The sequence below is a fragment of the Triticum urartu genome, chromosome 3A, assembly GCF_056163025.1.
Source record: "Triticum urartu cultivar PI428250 chromosome 3A, HENAU_Tu73, whole genome shotgun sequence".
Lineage (NCBI taxonomy): Eukaryota > Viridiplantae > Streptophyta > Magnoliopsida > Poales > Poaceae > Triticum > Triticum urartu.
This window is the reverse complement of record NC_141875.1, coordinates 619350334-619363575: the sequence shown is the minus strand read 5'-3', so window position 1 is coordinate 619363575 and position 13242 is coordinate 619350334. Positions and strand designations below refer to the sequence as shown.

General features: G+C 49.2%; 1 protein-coding gene across 1 annotated transcript; it reads left to right on the top strand.

Moving 5' to 3' along the window:
• Nucleotides 1–4: 4 nt before the first annotated feature.
• LOC125545480 (Myb domain protein) lies at nt 5–2092 on the top strand. The gene is made up of 4 exons (XM_048709428.2): nt 5–213; nt 1129–1236; nt 1474–1538; nt 1705–2092. Exons 1-4 carry the CDS (start codon nt 112–114, stop codon nt 1850–1852), a joined length of 423 nt encoding a protein of 140 aa, XP_048565385.1. The 5' UTR covers nt 5–111; the 3' UTR covers nt 1853–2092.
• Nucleotides 2093–13242: the final 11150 nt, after the last annotated feature.

The window sequence follows — 13242 nt, the reverse complement described above, 5'->3', positions numbered from 1 at the left end:
CGGCCACAGAAAAGAGAAAACGCTTCCACCACGTGGTCGTGGACGGACGGCTGTGATCGCGTCGCTCCTCTTGCCGGCTCTGCTTCTGTGTGAGCTAGTCAGTAGCTCTCCATGGCGGCGGCGAGGGCGGGCGCGGCTGCCCGGCGGCTGTGCCACGCGGCGGCGGCGCAGCCCCCGCGCCTGAAGAAGCTCGCGCTGCACCCGCCCAAATCCGTGAGTCGCTTGCCCCTTCCCCCTTCTTCCCTCCCTGCAGCGACGTTTTCCTCCTCCTCAGATCCCCTCAGATTTACCTGATTCCTGCTCTTCTGTGCTACCGTGGGTTGGTGGTAACTGCTCTGATTGGTCGTCTAGCCGTCTTAGCCGTTCAGTGCTTCCAGTTTCAGCTGAAATGTAAAAGTTCACGCTTCCACGGCAGCGCAGGAAAAAAGACATTCCGTGTGATGGTAATGCGCCACTTGTGAGCGCTGAAACTGACGTGAAATCCTGCCGTGCGGTCCATGGCGAGCTCCCTCCCAATCTGGTAGGGGAAAGCGACATTTGCCTCGCATTCTCCTTGCTGAGAGCTCTGGAATCTGGCATCTGATTGGTTATCCATTCCTCACCAGTCGTACTGTATTTTCGGCACGTATGCATTTCAATGACCTTATCCAGAATTCACAAATTCATTCAGTTATCTCCATTGGCTGGCTATTGCTGGTATCTTGACGGATCAATCGTTAACAAAGCGCTGTGTGATATTATTATCTGGCGATGAATTTGGAATGTAACCTAGCACCAGAGGATCTTGATGTTCAATCTTATTTCTGTCTGCGACCCTAAAGCATCAGGCATCTGCTATGACTGAAGCAAACTTACACACGACAACTTGCTACAGAGAATCTTGATATTCAATCTTATTTCTGTCTACAACCCTAAAGCATCAGGCATCTGGTATGACTGAAACAAACTTACACACAACAATTTGTTACAGAGAAAGACTCGCTTTGTCTGAATGTGATAACCATTAGCAGTTTAGCACATAAAGTTGGTTGCAAAAATTGCTAGGAAATTATTCCTCCCTGATACTAACTTGCTGCAAATGTCCTATCTCATATCAGTGATTTGAACTATGTTTCTGGTTGTTCTCAGGTAGAGGTTCAATTTGCAGATGGCAGTACATTCCATCTGTCGGCTGAGTTTCTCAGAGTCTACAGTCCAGCAGCTGACAGCAAGATCAGATCAATAGCTGGCGAGAAGGTAAACTTTTACTGTATCTTCTGTATTCCTTTTCACCACTTGAAGTGGGGAAACCATTTTTTCTCAGTTGGTAAGGGCCTGATGCTTCTATGGCAAGTTTAGAGCCGTTTGCTAACCCTGGAATGTTGACCTGTCCTACAAAACCTTGGAACAATACCCCTTTATAATATTACTAGCATATTTTGGTGGTGTGTATTTAGTTGTTTGCTAAGTATTTAACCCTTTAAATTATGCCAGGTTATATTTGGGCGCCGACATGTTGGAATAATGTCAGCTGAATCAATAGGAAACTATGGAGTCCGGTGAGGGTCATATTTTTTGTAGAATAGATTTCATGGAGATTTATCTACTTCGGACAATAGTATGCCTCCTGCAGAAAATAGTTGGTTGTGCCATCTCTATCTCTCAGAAACTATTAATTTGCTTTTGTCTGCAAGTCTCATCTATAGCGACTCTTTTGGACCACAGGATACTGTTTGATGATTTGCACAAGACTGGGATCTTCACTTGGGATTACTTGCACCATCTGGGTTCTAACAAATTCAGTCTATCACGAAATTATATCAGAACTTTGAGGAAACATGGTCTTAGTCGGGATCCTCAGAGAAGGAAATGATGATAAGTGTTTGCGTGTGTTAAACATGTAGATACGACGGAACTCAAATAGGCTTTGCCTACCATGTCCTGGAATTCAGAAAAACTGTTGCCTTGAGGGAGATGGATGGAGCTTCTGCATGTGTACGGAATCTCTTATTTAGATAACTTGGTACATAGTGACTGAAACTGTGTTTACGTTGAAAATATGGTAAAATTCTTTACACCGAGTTTATATATGTGCTGGATGGGATTGTATGTCTTTCTTGAGTTGTGCTGGTAGAATTTGTTTCCTTGTCCATTATGAATTGTGCATGAAATCGTTTGTACTCTATATTTGAGATCGAACAGGAGGTGAGGGAAAGATCATCATGGCAGCATGCTACATGTACCCCTGCTCGTGTAAACAATACTACCCTCCATGAAAGTAGTAGCCCGGTAAACAACTTCGGCATGGAGTCAATGAGCTTGCCATGGCAGATGCCTATGAATACCTTGCCGCATTTATTGTCGCGTGCCATGGGCATCTCACCGGTTAGGAGCTTGCAGCAAAATGGGCTCCTCATGAACGAACCGGTACAGGGAGAACGACCTACTACCCACGATTAGATCATGGATCTTAGTTTTGCCTTCCTCCATGGCCATGCATGCCACTTCAATCTCCGATGGCAACACCGATCCTAGCTCCTCCATCAGCTTGCTGATCTTTGACAGCACCAGCTCAACCACGGTGTCCCTACTCCTTCTCGCGAGAGCATGCTCGGGATCGACAAAATTTGCACTTGGTTTACTCCAGTATCTCACTTCACAAGGACCAGTAGTAAGGTAGACACCCAAAAAGGTTAAGATACATCTTGCTTGCTTCGAAAAAAGCCTCCCGGCAACACTCTTGTCTAACCATACAGTGATACAGATGACTGAGGGAGCTTATAAAAGTGTGTACTGAAGGGGTTGGTTCACTCGAGTATCTCACATTAACACCTCTATTATATATAAAGTTCAAAAAGTTCAAATACATCTCAATTAGCTCAGCTGACCAGAGCTGGAAAACTATATAACCTGGACTCGTGGAGATAAAAACTACGTCCCACTCGTATGACATGCTTGCGACTCATTTGATTATCACACCCCCGGCTCATGTAGATTTGACTCAATGATCATTATCACACCCCATCTCATGCAGATTAGTACGGATAAACTGCACACATCACATCATCTTCCTGGAGCATACACCCACTGATCAAGTTGGGGATGGGCAGGTGCCCTTCTCCACTGGCATACATGCCTTTTCCATCTCCCTTCGCAGCGCCGACACTAAGGGCATCTCCAGCCGCGCCTCCAGGAAGGCCTTCCCAGGTGTTTTTTTGCGCCGACGCCGAAAAAACGGCCCAGTCGCGCCCCCAGGAGCCCGATTTTCGCCGGCCTGAGCCGAAAACAGCGCCGACGGACCTAGGCCGAACCCGACGCGCTAGGGGGGCGCCCGGGGGCGCCGGGGCGAACTGTTTTGGCGCGAAAAAGCCGCGGGCCAGCCGCGTCAGGGACACGGTGGCTCGTCTTCCCCCCAACTGCCTCGGTTCCCGCGGAGAATCAATGGCAAGGCTGCCGCCGGTCAGCCTTGCCATTGATTCCTCACGGGCGGCGCGTCTCGGGACGGCGCGCCGACGCCTCCCCACCCTCGCGCGCGTACACACGGCACGGAGCGGCTATAAAAGCCAGCGGTTCTCGTCGGTGCCCACACCAGACTCGCCCCTCGCCGCCGCCCAGCCCCTCTCTCTCCGTCTCCGTCTTCCTCTCCCGAGCGCCACCGGTAGCCCCTCTCTCTCCCTCTCTACCACCGCCGAGCCCGTCGCCATGGCAGAGCGCTTCCCCGGAGACGAGGCGGCGGCGAACGGCTTCGGCCGGCGTTCGCTCCGCGAACAGGAGTCCTGGCTCCTGTTCCAGGCGAACATCCCGGCACCGCCGGACATGCGCGCCGGGCCGACGGGGTGGCGGCTCAGCGACGGGGGAGTGCCCGTTCCCCCGTTACCCGACGCCGTGGCGAAGCCCACGTACTTCGCCGAGGAGGCCGAGGTCACGCGCGCCTCCCTGACCGACGACGAGCGCTCCCTCCCCCAGTACGCCGCTGACAATCACGCGGCTTGGCGGGGTACTTCCAGCGCCGCCAGCAGCAGCGCTTGGCCTCCACCAACGACGCGCCGGTGGTCGGCGGCGTGAAGAAAGCGTGCGGCGCCACCTGTGGTGGGGCGTCCCGGGCCGCATACTGGAGGGTGTGCTGACGCACCTCGACGGCGGCAACAACCCGCCGTTCACCTATCCTGCGACGGGGGCCGCCCCGTCGCAACACCGACGCGCATGGGCGCCAAGGAGGTTCGCCTCCTCCTCGTCTTCCTCCTCTCGCTCATCTTCCCACTCCTCCGGTTCTCCGGCGCTTCTCGGCGTCAAGGCCGAGCCCGCGGCGGAGACGCCAATCGGTCGGCGCACTCGCAGCGTCGGCATCGTCATCAACGAGGGCGGCCGGCGCGCCCCCTCCTCGTCGGCTCCTCCGCGCTTCGTCAAGCCGAAAATGGAGCCGGGGCTGGCGCCGATGAAGACGGAGCCGGAGTTCGACGACGACGACGCGGTCCTAGAATGGGCGCGCCAGGACTCCATTGCGATGGAGAAGGCGCGCCGGGAGAAGGAGAAGGAACGCCAGCGCGCCGCCATGCGCCGCTTCGAGGAGCGCCGACGCGGCCGCGTTGAAGACGGGGTCGTCGTCTTATGCGACAGCGACGACGACGACGACGCGCCGCCGCCAGTCTGCCATGGTGACGCCGGGAAGGGGCGCCCGCGTCAAGGAGGAGAAGTCCGACGACGACGATGGCGGCGACGGCAGCAACGACTTCAGCCATTTTCTTTTTTAGATTAGGTTAATGTAATGAAAATGCGCGAATTTCACCGAAATTTGCCATGTTTGGCCGAAATTTAACTAGTTTTTATCATAACTTCGCCGAACGATCCTTTTTTTAAATACGCGCCTGGGGGCGGCCCTAGGGGCCGACGGCTGGGGACCGACTCGCCCCCAGGGCCATTTTTTTCGCCAGCTCACCCCCAGGCGGCGCTTTTAGACGCCCCCTGGGGGGCCAACGGCTGGAGATGCCCTAACTCCACCAACACCTTGCTGATCTTGGACAGCACCAGCTCAGCAAAGGCCCCGCTGCTCCTTCGAGTGAGAGTATGTTCGAGAAGAACGCTGCGCAGCTTGTTTTGGAAATATGAGCAATTTATCAAATGATTTTATTGACAGAAATATTAGATAAAGGACGACTAATATAGCAGTGATAAAACGAGTCATGCGTTCTAACAGAGAGAAGGTAAATAATATCTGCATATATGAACTGTAGCCTAGCATATCTAGAGCAGGCAGTAGAGGTAGTCGCATATATGGAGTAGAACCTAACACATGTAGGACAAGTGCTAGTACGGAAAACTGTGGCATGACATCTGACAGAAAGAAGAAGAACACATACGTGACAGCAGCAACTGCAATACTGGACTTGGGGTCGGTGTCCTCGCCAGCCATGTCGTCGAGGAGGTTGTCGACGTCGAGGAAGTAGTTGTCGTCGGGGAAGTAGTCGTCGGAGTCCGGGGCGTTCGTGACGAAGAAGTCAGTAGTCGCGCTGAGCGCTCCCCAAAAACCTTATCACCCTTCTCCCGTACAGGACTCAAAGAGGTGCGATTTCGGAGGCCTACTGTCCTGACTCATTGTGCACGCCGCAAGCCGGGATGAGGAAGACAGCAGCAACTTAGAGATTGGAACCGGTGGTGAGAGGAATGAGAAGTTCTGGTGCGTCTCTCTGAGAGGAGCGACCTTTCTTTCATAGGCGCAAGAGAAGGAGGCGAGAGGGCAGCAACGGAAGGTGAAACGAAGAGACGAAGATGAATCGAACAGCCAGCAGCTGAAGGGCTGCACCGTTCGCATTCAAACTCCACTATCATAAAAACTTTTCAGCTTCCGTGTGACCTTTCGTATACCCGTAGTGCGTGGCAAAAACTTAGACATCGGCTCGGCTCATTCCCAACCCACGGCGCGGCGCGGCGTGACGAGGCGGCCGGCGGAGGAGGAGCGCACGTGGATGTCCCTCTTGTTCTCATGCTCATACAAGTGAGGAAAGAATTGTTGGGGAACGTTGCAGAAAACAAAAAATTTCCTACACGTTTCACCAAGATCATCTAGGAGTTCATCTAGCAACGAGTCATCGGATGCATCTACATACCTTTGTAGATGGCGCACGGAAGCGTTCAAAAGAACGGTGATGATGTAGTCATACTCGACGTGATCCAAATCACCGATGACCAAGCGCCGAACGGACGGCACCTCCGCGTTCAACACACGTACGGGACGGGAGACGTCTCCTCCTTCTTGATCCAGCAAGGGGGGAGGAGAGGTTGATGAAGATCCAGCAGCACGACGGCGTGGTGGTGGATGCAGGGCGTCACAGAAGCAGGGCTTCGCCAAGACTACGAGGGAGAGACGTAACGGAGGGGGGGGATGGAGGCGCCAGGGGCTGGTCTGAAATCCCTCCTCTCCCCCCACTATATATAGGGGTGCCATGGGGGGGGGCGCCGGCCCTAGTAGATGAGATCTACTAGGGGGGGCGGCGGCCAAGGGGAGGATTCCCTCCCCCCCAAGGCACCTAGGGGTGCCTTCCACCACATGGACTCTTTCATGGTGGAACCCTAGGCGCATGGGCCTATAGGGGCTGGCGCCCCAGCCCACTATGGGCTGGGTTCCATCCTATTTCAGCCCATGGGGCCCTCCAGGATAGGTGGCCCCACCCGGTGGACCCCCGGGACCCTTCCGGTGGTCCCGGTACAATACCGATAACCCCGAAACTTGTCCCGATGCCCGAAACAGCACTTCCTATATATAATTCTTTACCTCCGGACGTCCGGGATCTCATCCGGGACTCCGAACAACATTCGGGTTTCTGCATATACATATCTTCACAACCCTAGCGTCACCGAACCTTAAGTGTGTAGACCCTACGGGTTCGGGAGACAAGCAGACATGACCGAGACGACTCTCCAGTCAATAACCAACAGCGGGATCTGGATACCCATGTTGGCTCCCACATGCTCCACGATGATCTCATCGGATGAACCACGATGTCGAGGATTCAATCAACCCCGTACGCAATTCCCTTTGTCAATCGATATGTTACTTGCCCGAGATTCGATCGTCGGCATCCCAATACCTCGTTCAATCTCGTTACCGGCAAGTCACTTTACTCGTACCGTAATGCATGATCCCGTGACCAGACACTTGGTCACTTTGAGCTCAATATGATGATGCATTACCGAGTGGGCCCAGCGATACCTCTCCGTCATACGGAGTGACAAATCCCAGTCTTGATTCATGTCAACCCAACAGACACTTTCGGAGATACCCGTAGTCTACCTTTATAGTCACCCAGTTACGTTGTGACATTTGGTATACCCAAAGCACTCCTACGGTACCCGGGAGTTACACGATCTCATGGTCTAAGGAAAAGATACTTTGACATTGGAAAACTCTAGCAAACGAACTATATGATCTTGTGCTATGTTTAGGATTGGGTCTTGTCCATCACATCATTCTCCTAATGATGTGATCTCGTTATCAATGACATCCAATGTCCATAGTCAGGAAACCATGACTATCTGTTGATCAACGAGCTAGTCAACTAGAGGCTTACTAGGGACATGTTGGTGTCTGTTATTCACACATGTATTACGATTTCCGGATAACACAATTATAGCATGAATAAAGACAATTATCATGAACAAGGAAATATAATAATAATGCTTTTATTATTGCCTCTAGGGCATATTTCCAACAGTCTCCCACTTGCACTAGAGTCAATAATCTAGTTACATTGTGATGAATCGAACACCCATGGAATTCTGGTGTTGATCATGTTTTGCTCTAGGGAGAGGTTTAGTCAACGGATCCGCTACATTTAGGTCCGTATGTACTTTACAAATTTCTATGTCTCCATCTTGAACATTTTCACGAATGGAGTTGAAGCGACGCTTGATGTGCCTTGTCTTCTTGTGAAACCTGGGCTCCTTGGCAAGAGCAATAGCTCCAGTGTTGTCACAGAAGAGCTTGATCGGCCCCGACGCATTGGGTATGACTCCTAGGTCGGTGATGAACTCCTTCACCCATATTGCTTCATGTGCTGCCTCCGAGGCTGCCATGTACTCCGCTTCACATGTAGATCCCGCCACGACGCTTTGCTTGCAACTGCACCAGCTTACTGCCCCACCATTCAAAATATACACGTATCCGGTTTGTGACTTAGAGTCATCCGGATCTGTGTCGAAGCTAGCGTCGACGTAACCCTTTACGACGAGCTCTTCGTCACCTCCATAAACGAGAAACATTTCCTTAGTCCTTTTCAGGTACTTCAGGATATTCTTGACCGCTGTCCAGTGTTCCTTGCCGGGATTACTTTGGTACCTTCCTACCAAACTTACGGCAAGGTTTACATCAGGTCTGGTACACAGCATGGCATACATAATAGACCCTATGGCCGAGGCATAGGGGATGACACTCATCTCTTCTATATCTTCTGTCGTGGTCGGACATTGAGCTGAACTCAATTTCACACCCTGTAATACAGGTAAGAACCCCTTCTTAGAATGATCCATATTGAACTTCTTCAATATCTTATCAAGGTATGTGCTTTGTGAAAGACCTATGAGGCGTTTCGATCTATCTCTATAGATCTTGATGCCTAATATATAAGCAGCTTCTCCAAGGTCCTTCATTGAAAAACTCTTATTCAAGTAGGCCTTGATGCTGTCCAAGAGTTCTATATCATTTCCCATCAATAGTATGTCATCTACATATAATATGAGAAATGCTACAGAGCTCCCACTCACTTTCTTGTAAACGCAGACTTCTCCATAAGTCTGCGTGAACCCAAACGCTTTGATCATCTCATCAAAGCGAATGTTCCAACTCCGAGATGCTTGCACCAGCCCATAAATCGAGCGTTGGAGCTTGCACACCTTGTCAGCATTCTTAGGATCGACAAAACCTTCCGGCTGCATCATATACAATTCTTCCTTAAGGAAACCATTAAGGAATGCCGTTTTGACGTCCATTTGCCATATCTCATAATCATAGAATGCGGCAATCGCTAACATGATTCGGACGGACTTCAGCTTCGCTACCGGTGAGAAAGTCTCATCGTAGTCAACCCCTTGAACTTGTCGATAACCCTTAGCGACAAGCCGAGCTTTATAGATGGTCACATTACCATCCGCGTCTGTCTTCTTCTTAAAGATCCATTTATTTTCTATGGCTCGCCGTTCAACGGGTAAGTCAGTCAAAGTCCATACTTCGTTTTCATACATGGATCCTATCTCGGATTTCATGGCTTCTAGCCATTTGTCGGAATCCGGGCCCGCCATCGCTTCTTCATAGTTCGAAGGTTCACCGTTGTCTAACAACATGATTTCCAAGACAGGGTTGCCGTACCACTCTGGTGCGGAACGTGTCCTTGTGGACCTTCGAATTTCAGTAGGAGCTTGATCAGAAGTATCTTGATCATTATCATTAACTTCCTCTCTAGTCGGTGCAGGCACCTCAGGAACATTTTCTTGAGTTGCGCCATTTACCGGTTCAAGAGGTAATACTTCATCAAGCTCTACTTTCCTCCCACTTACTTCTTTAGAGAGAAACTCTTTCTCTAGAAAGGACCCATTCTTGGCAACAAAGATCTTGCCTTCGGATCTGAGGTAGAAGGTGTACCCAACAGTTTCTTTTGGGTATCCTATGAAGACACATTTTTCCGATTTGGGTTCGAGCTTTTCAGGTTGAAGTTTCTTGACATAAGCATCGCATCCCCAAACTTTCAGAAACGACAACTTAGGTTTCTTACCAAACCATAATTCAAACGGTGTCGTCTCAACGGATTTCGACGGAGCCCTATTTAAAGTGAATGCGGCAGTCTCTAAAGCATAGCCCCAAAAAGATAGCGGTAAATCAGTAAGAGACATCATAGACCGCACCATATCCAATAGAGTGCGATTACGACGTTCGGACACACCGTTACGCTGAGGTGTTCCAGGCGGCGTGAGTTGTGAAACTATTCCACATTTTCTTAAGTGTGTGCCAAACTCGTGACTCAAGTATTCTCCTCCACGATCTGATCGTAGAAACTTGATTTTCCTGTCACGTTGATTTTCAACCTCACTCTGAAATTCCTTGAACTTTTCAAAGGTTTCAGACTTGTGTTTCATTAAGTAGATATACCCATATCTACTTAAATCATCAGTGAGCGTGAGAACATAACGATAGCCACCGCGAGCCTCAACACTCATTGGACCGCACACATCAATATGTATGATTTCCAATAAGTCGGTTGCTCGCTCCATGGTTCCTGAGAACGGAGTCTTGGTCATCTTACCCATGAGGCATGGTTCGCATGTGTCAAATGATTCATAATCAAGAGACTCTAAAAGTCCATCTGCATGGAGCTTCTTCATGCGTTTGACACCTATGTGACCAAGGTGGCAGTGCCACAAGTATGTGGTACTATCATTATCAACTTTACTCCTTCTGGTACTCACACTATGAATATGTGTAGCAATACGCTCGAGATTCATTAAGAATAAACCATTCACCATAGGAGCATGACCATAAAACATATCTCTCATATAAATGGAACAACCATTATTCTCAGATTTAAATGAGTAGCCATCTCGAATTAAACAAGATCCCGATACAATGTTCATGCTCAAAGCTGGCACTAAATAACAGTTATTGAGGTTTAAAACTAATCCCGTAGGTAAATGTAGAGGCAGCGTGCCGACGGCGATCACATCAACCTTGGAACCATTCCCGACGCGCATCGTCACCTCGTCCTTCGCCAGTCTCCGTTTATTCCGCAGCTCCTGCTGTGAGTTACAAATATGAGCAACGGCACCGGTATCAAATACCCAGGAGTCACTACGAGTACTGGTAAGGTACACATCAATTACATGTATATCAAATATACCTTTGGTGTTGCCGGCCTTCTTGTCCGCTAAGTATTTAGGGCAGTTCCGCTTCCAGTGACCCTTCCCTTTGCAATAAAAGCACTCAGTCTCGGGCTTGGGTCCATTCTTTGGCTTCTTCCCGGCAGCTTGCTTGCCGGGCGCGGCAACCTCCTTGCCGTCCTTCTTGAAGTTCTTTTTACCCTTGCCTTTCTTGAACTTAGTGGTTTTATTGACCATCAACACTTGATGTTCCTTCTTGACTTCTACCTCCGCTGATTTCAGCATTGAGAACAACTCAGGAATGGTCTTTTGCATCCCCTGCATGTTGAAATTCATCACAAAGCTCTTGTAGCTTGGTGGAAGCGACTGGAGGATTCTGTCAATGACCGCATCATCCGGGAGATTAACTCCCAGCTGAGACAAGCGGTTATGTAACCCAGACATAGTGAGTATGTGCTCACTGACAGAACTATTTTCCTCCATCTTACAACTGAAGAACTTATCGGAGATTTCATATCTCTCGATCCGGGCATGAGCTTGAAAAACCATTTTCAGCTCTTCGAACATCTCGTATGCTCCATGTCTCTCAAAACGTTTTTGGAGCCCCGGCTCTAAGCTGTAAAGCATGCCGCACTGAACGAGGGAGTAGTCATCAGCACGTGTCTGCCAAGCGTTCATAACGTCTTGGTTCTGTGGGACGGGAGCTTCACCTAGCGGTGCTTGTAGGACATAATCTTTCTTGGCAGCTATGAGGATGATCCTCAGGTTCCGGACCCAGTCCGTATAGTTGCTGCCATCGTCTTTCAGCTTGGTTTTCTCTAGGAACGCGTTGAAGTTGAGGACTACGTTGGCCATTTGATCTACAAGACATATTGCAAAGATTTTAGACTAAGTTCATGATAATTAAGTTCATCTAATCAAATTATTAATGAACTCCCACTTAGATTAGACATCCCTCTAGTCATCTAAGTATTACATGATCCGAGTCAACTAGGCCGTGTCCGATCATCATGTGAGACGGACTAGCCAACGTCGGTGAACATCTTCATGTTGATCGTATCTTCTATACGACTCATGCTCGACCTTTCGGTCTACTGTGTTCCGAGGCCATGTCTATACACATGCTAGGCTCGTCAAGTTAACCCTAAGTGTTTTGCATGTGTAAAACTGTCTTACACCCGTTGTATGTGAACGTAAGGATCCATCACACCCGATCATCACGGCGTGCTTAGAAACGACGAACTTTAGCAACGGTGCACAGTTAGGGGAGAACACTTCTTGATATTGTTATGAGGGATCATCTTATTTACTACCGTCGTTCTAAGTAAACAAGATGCAAAAACATGATAAACATCATATGCAATCAAATAATAAACGTGACATGATATGGCCAATATCACATAGCTCCTTTGATCTCCATCTTGGGGCTCCATGATCATCTTGTCACTGGCTTGACACCATGATCTCCATCATCATGATCTCCATCATCGTGTCTCCATGAAGTTGCTCGCCAACTATTACTTCTACTACTATGGCTAACGCATTTAGCAATAAAGTAAAGTAATTTACATGGCGTCTCTCGATGACACGCAGGTCATATAAAAGAATAAAGACAACTCATATGGCTCCTGCCGGTTGTCATACTCATCGACATGCAAGTCGTGATCCCTATTACAATAGCATGAACATCTCATACATCACATATAGATCATTCATCATTCATCACAACTTTGGCCATATCATATCACAAACCACTTGCTGCAAAAACAAGTTAGACGTCCTCTAATTGTTGTTGCAAGTTTTACGTGGCTGATTTAGGGTTCTAGCAAGAACGTCTTCTTACCTACGTTAAAGCCACAACGTGATTTATCAACTTCTATTTACCCTTCATAAGGACCCTGTTCATCGAATCCGCTCCAACTAAAGTGGGAGAGACAGACACCCGCCAGCCACCTTATGCAACTAGTGCATGTTAGTCGGTGGAACCGGTCTCACGTAAGCGTACGTGTAAGGTTGGTCCGGGCCGCTTCATCCCACAATACCGCTGAAGCAAGAAAAGACTAGTAACGGCAAGAAAGTTGACAAATCTATGCCCACAACTAATTGTGTTCTACTCGCGCAAGAAGAACTACGCATAGACCTAGCTCATGATGCCACTGTTGGGGAACGTTGCAGAAAACAAAAATTTTCCTACTCGTTTCACCAAGATCATCTAGGAGTTCATCTAGCAACGAGTCATCAGATGCATCTACATACCTTTGTATATGGCGCACGGAAGCGTTCAAAAGAACGGTGATGATGTAGTCGTACTCGACGTGATCCAAATCACCGATGACCAAGCGCCGAACGGACGGCACCTCCGCGTTCAACACACGTACGGGACGGGAGACGTCTCCTCCTTCT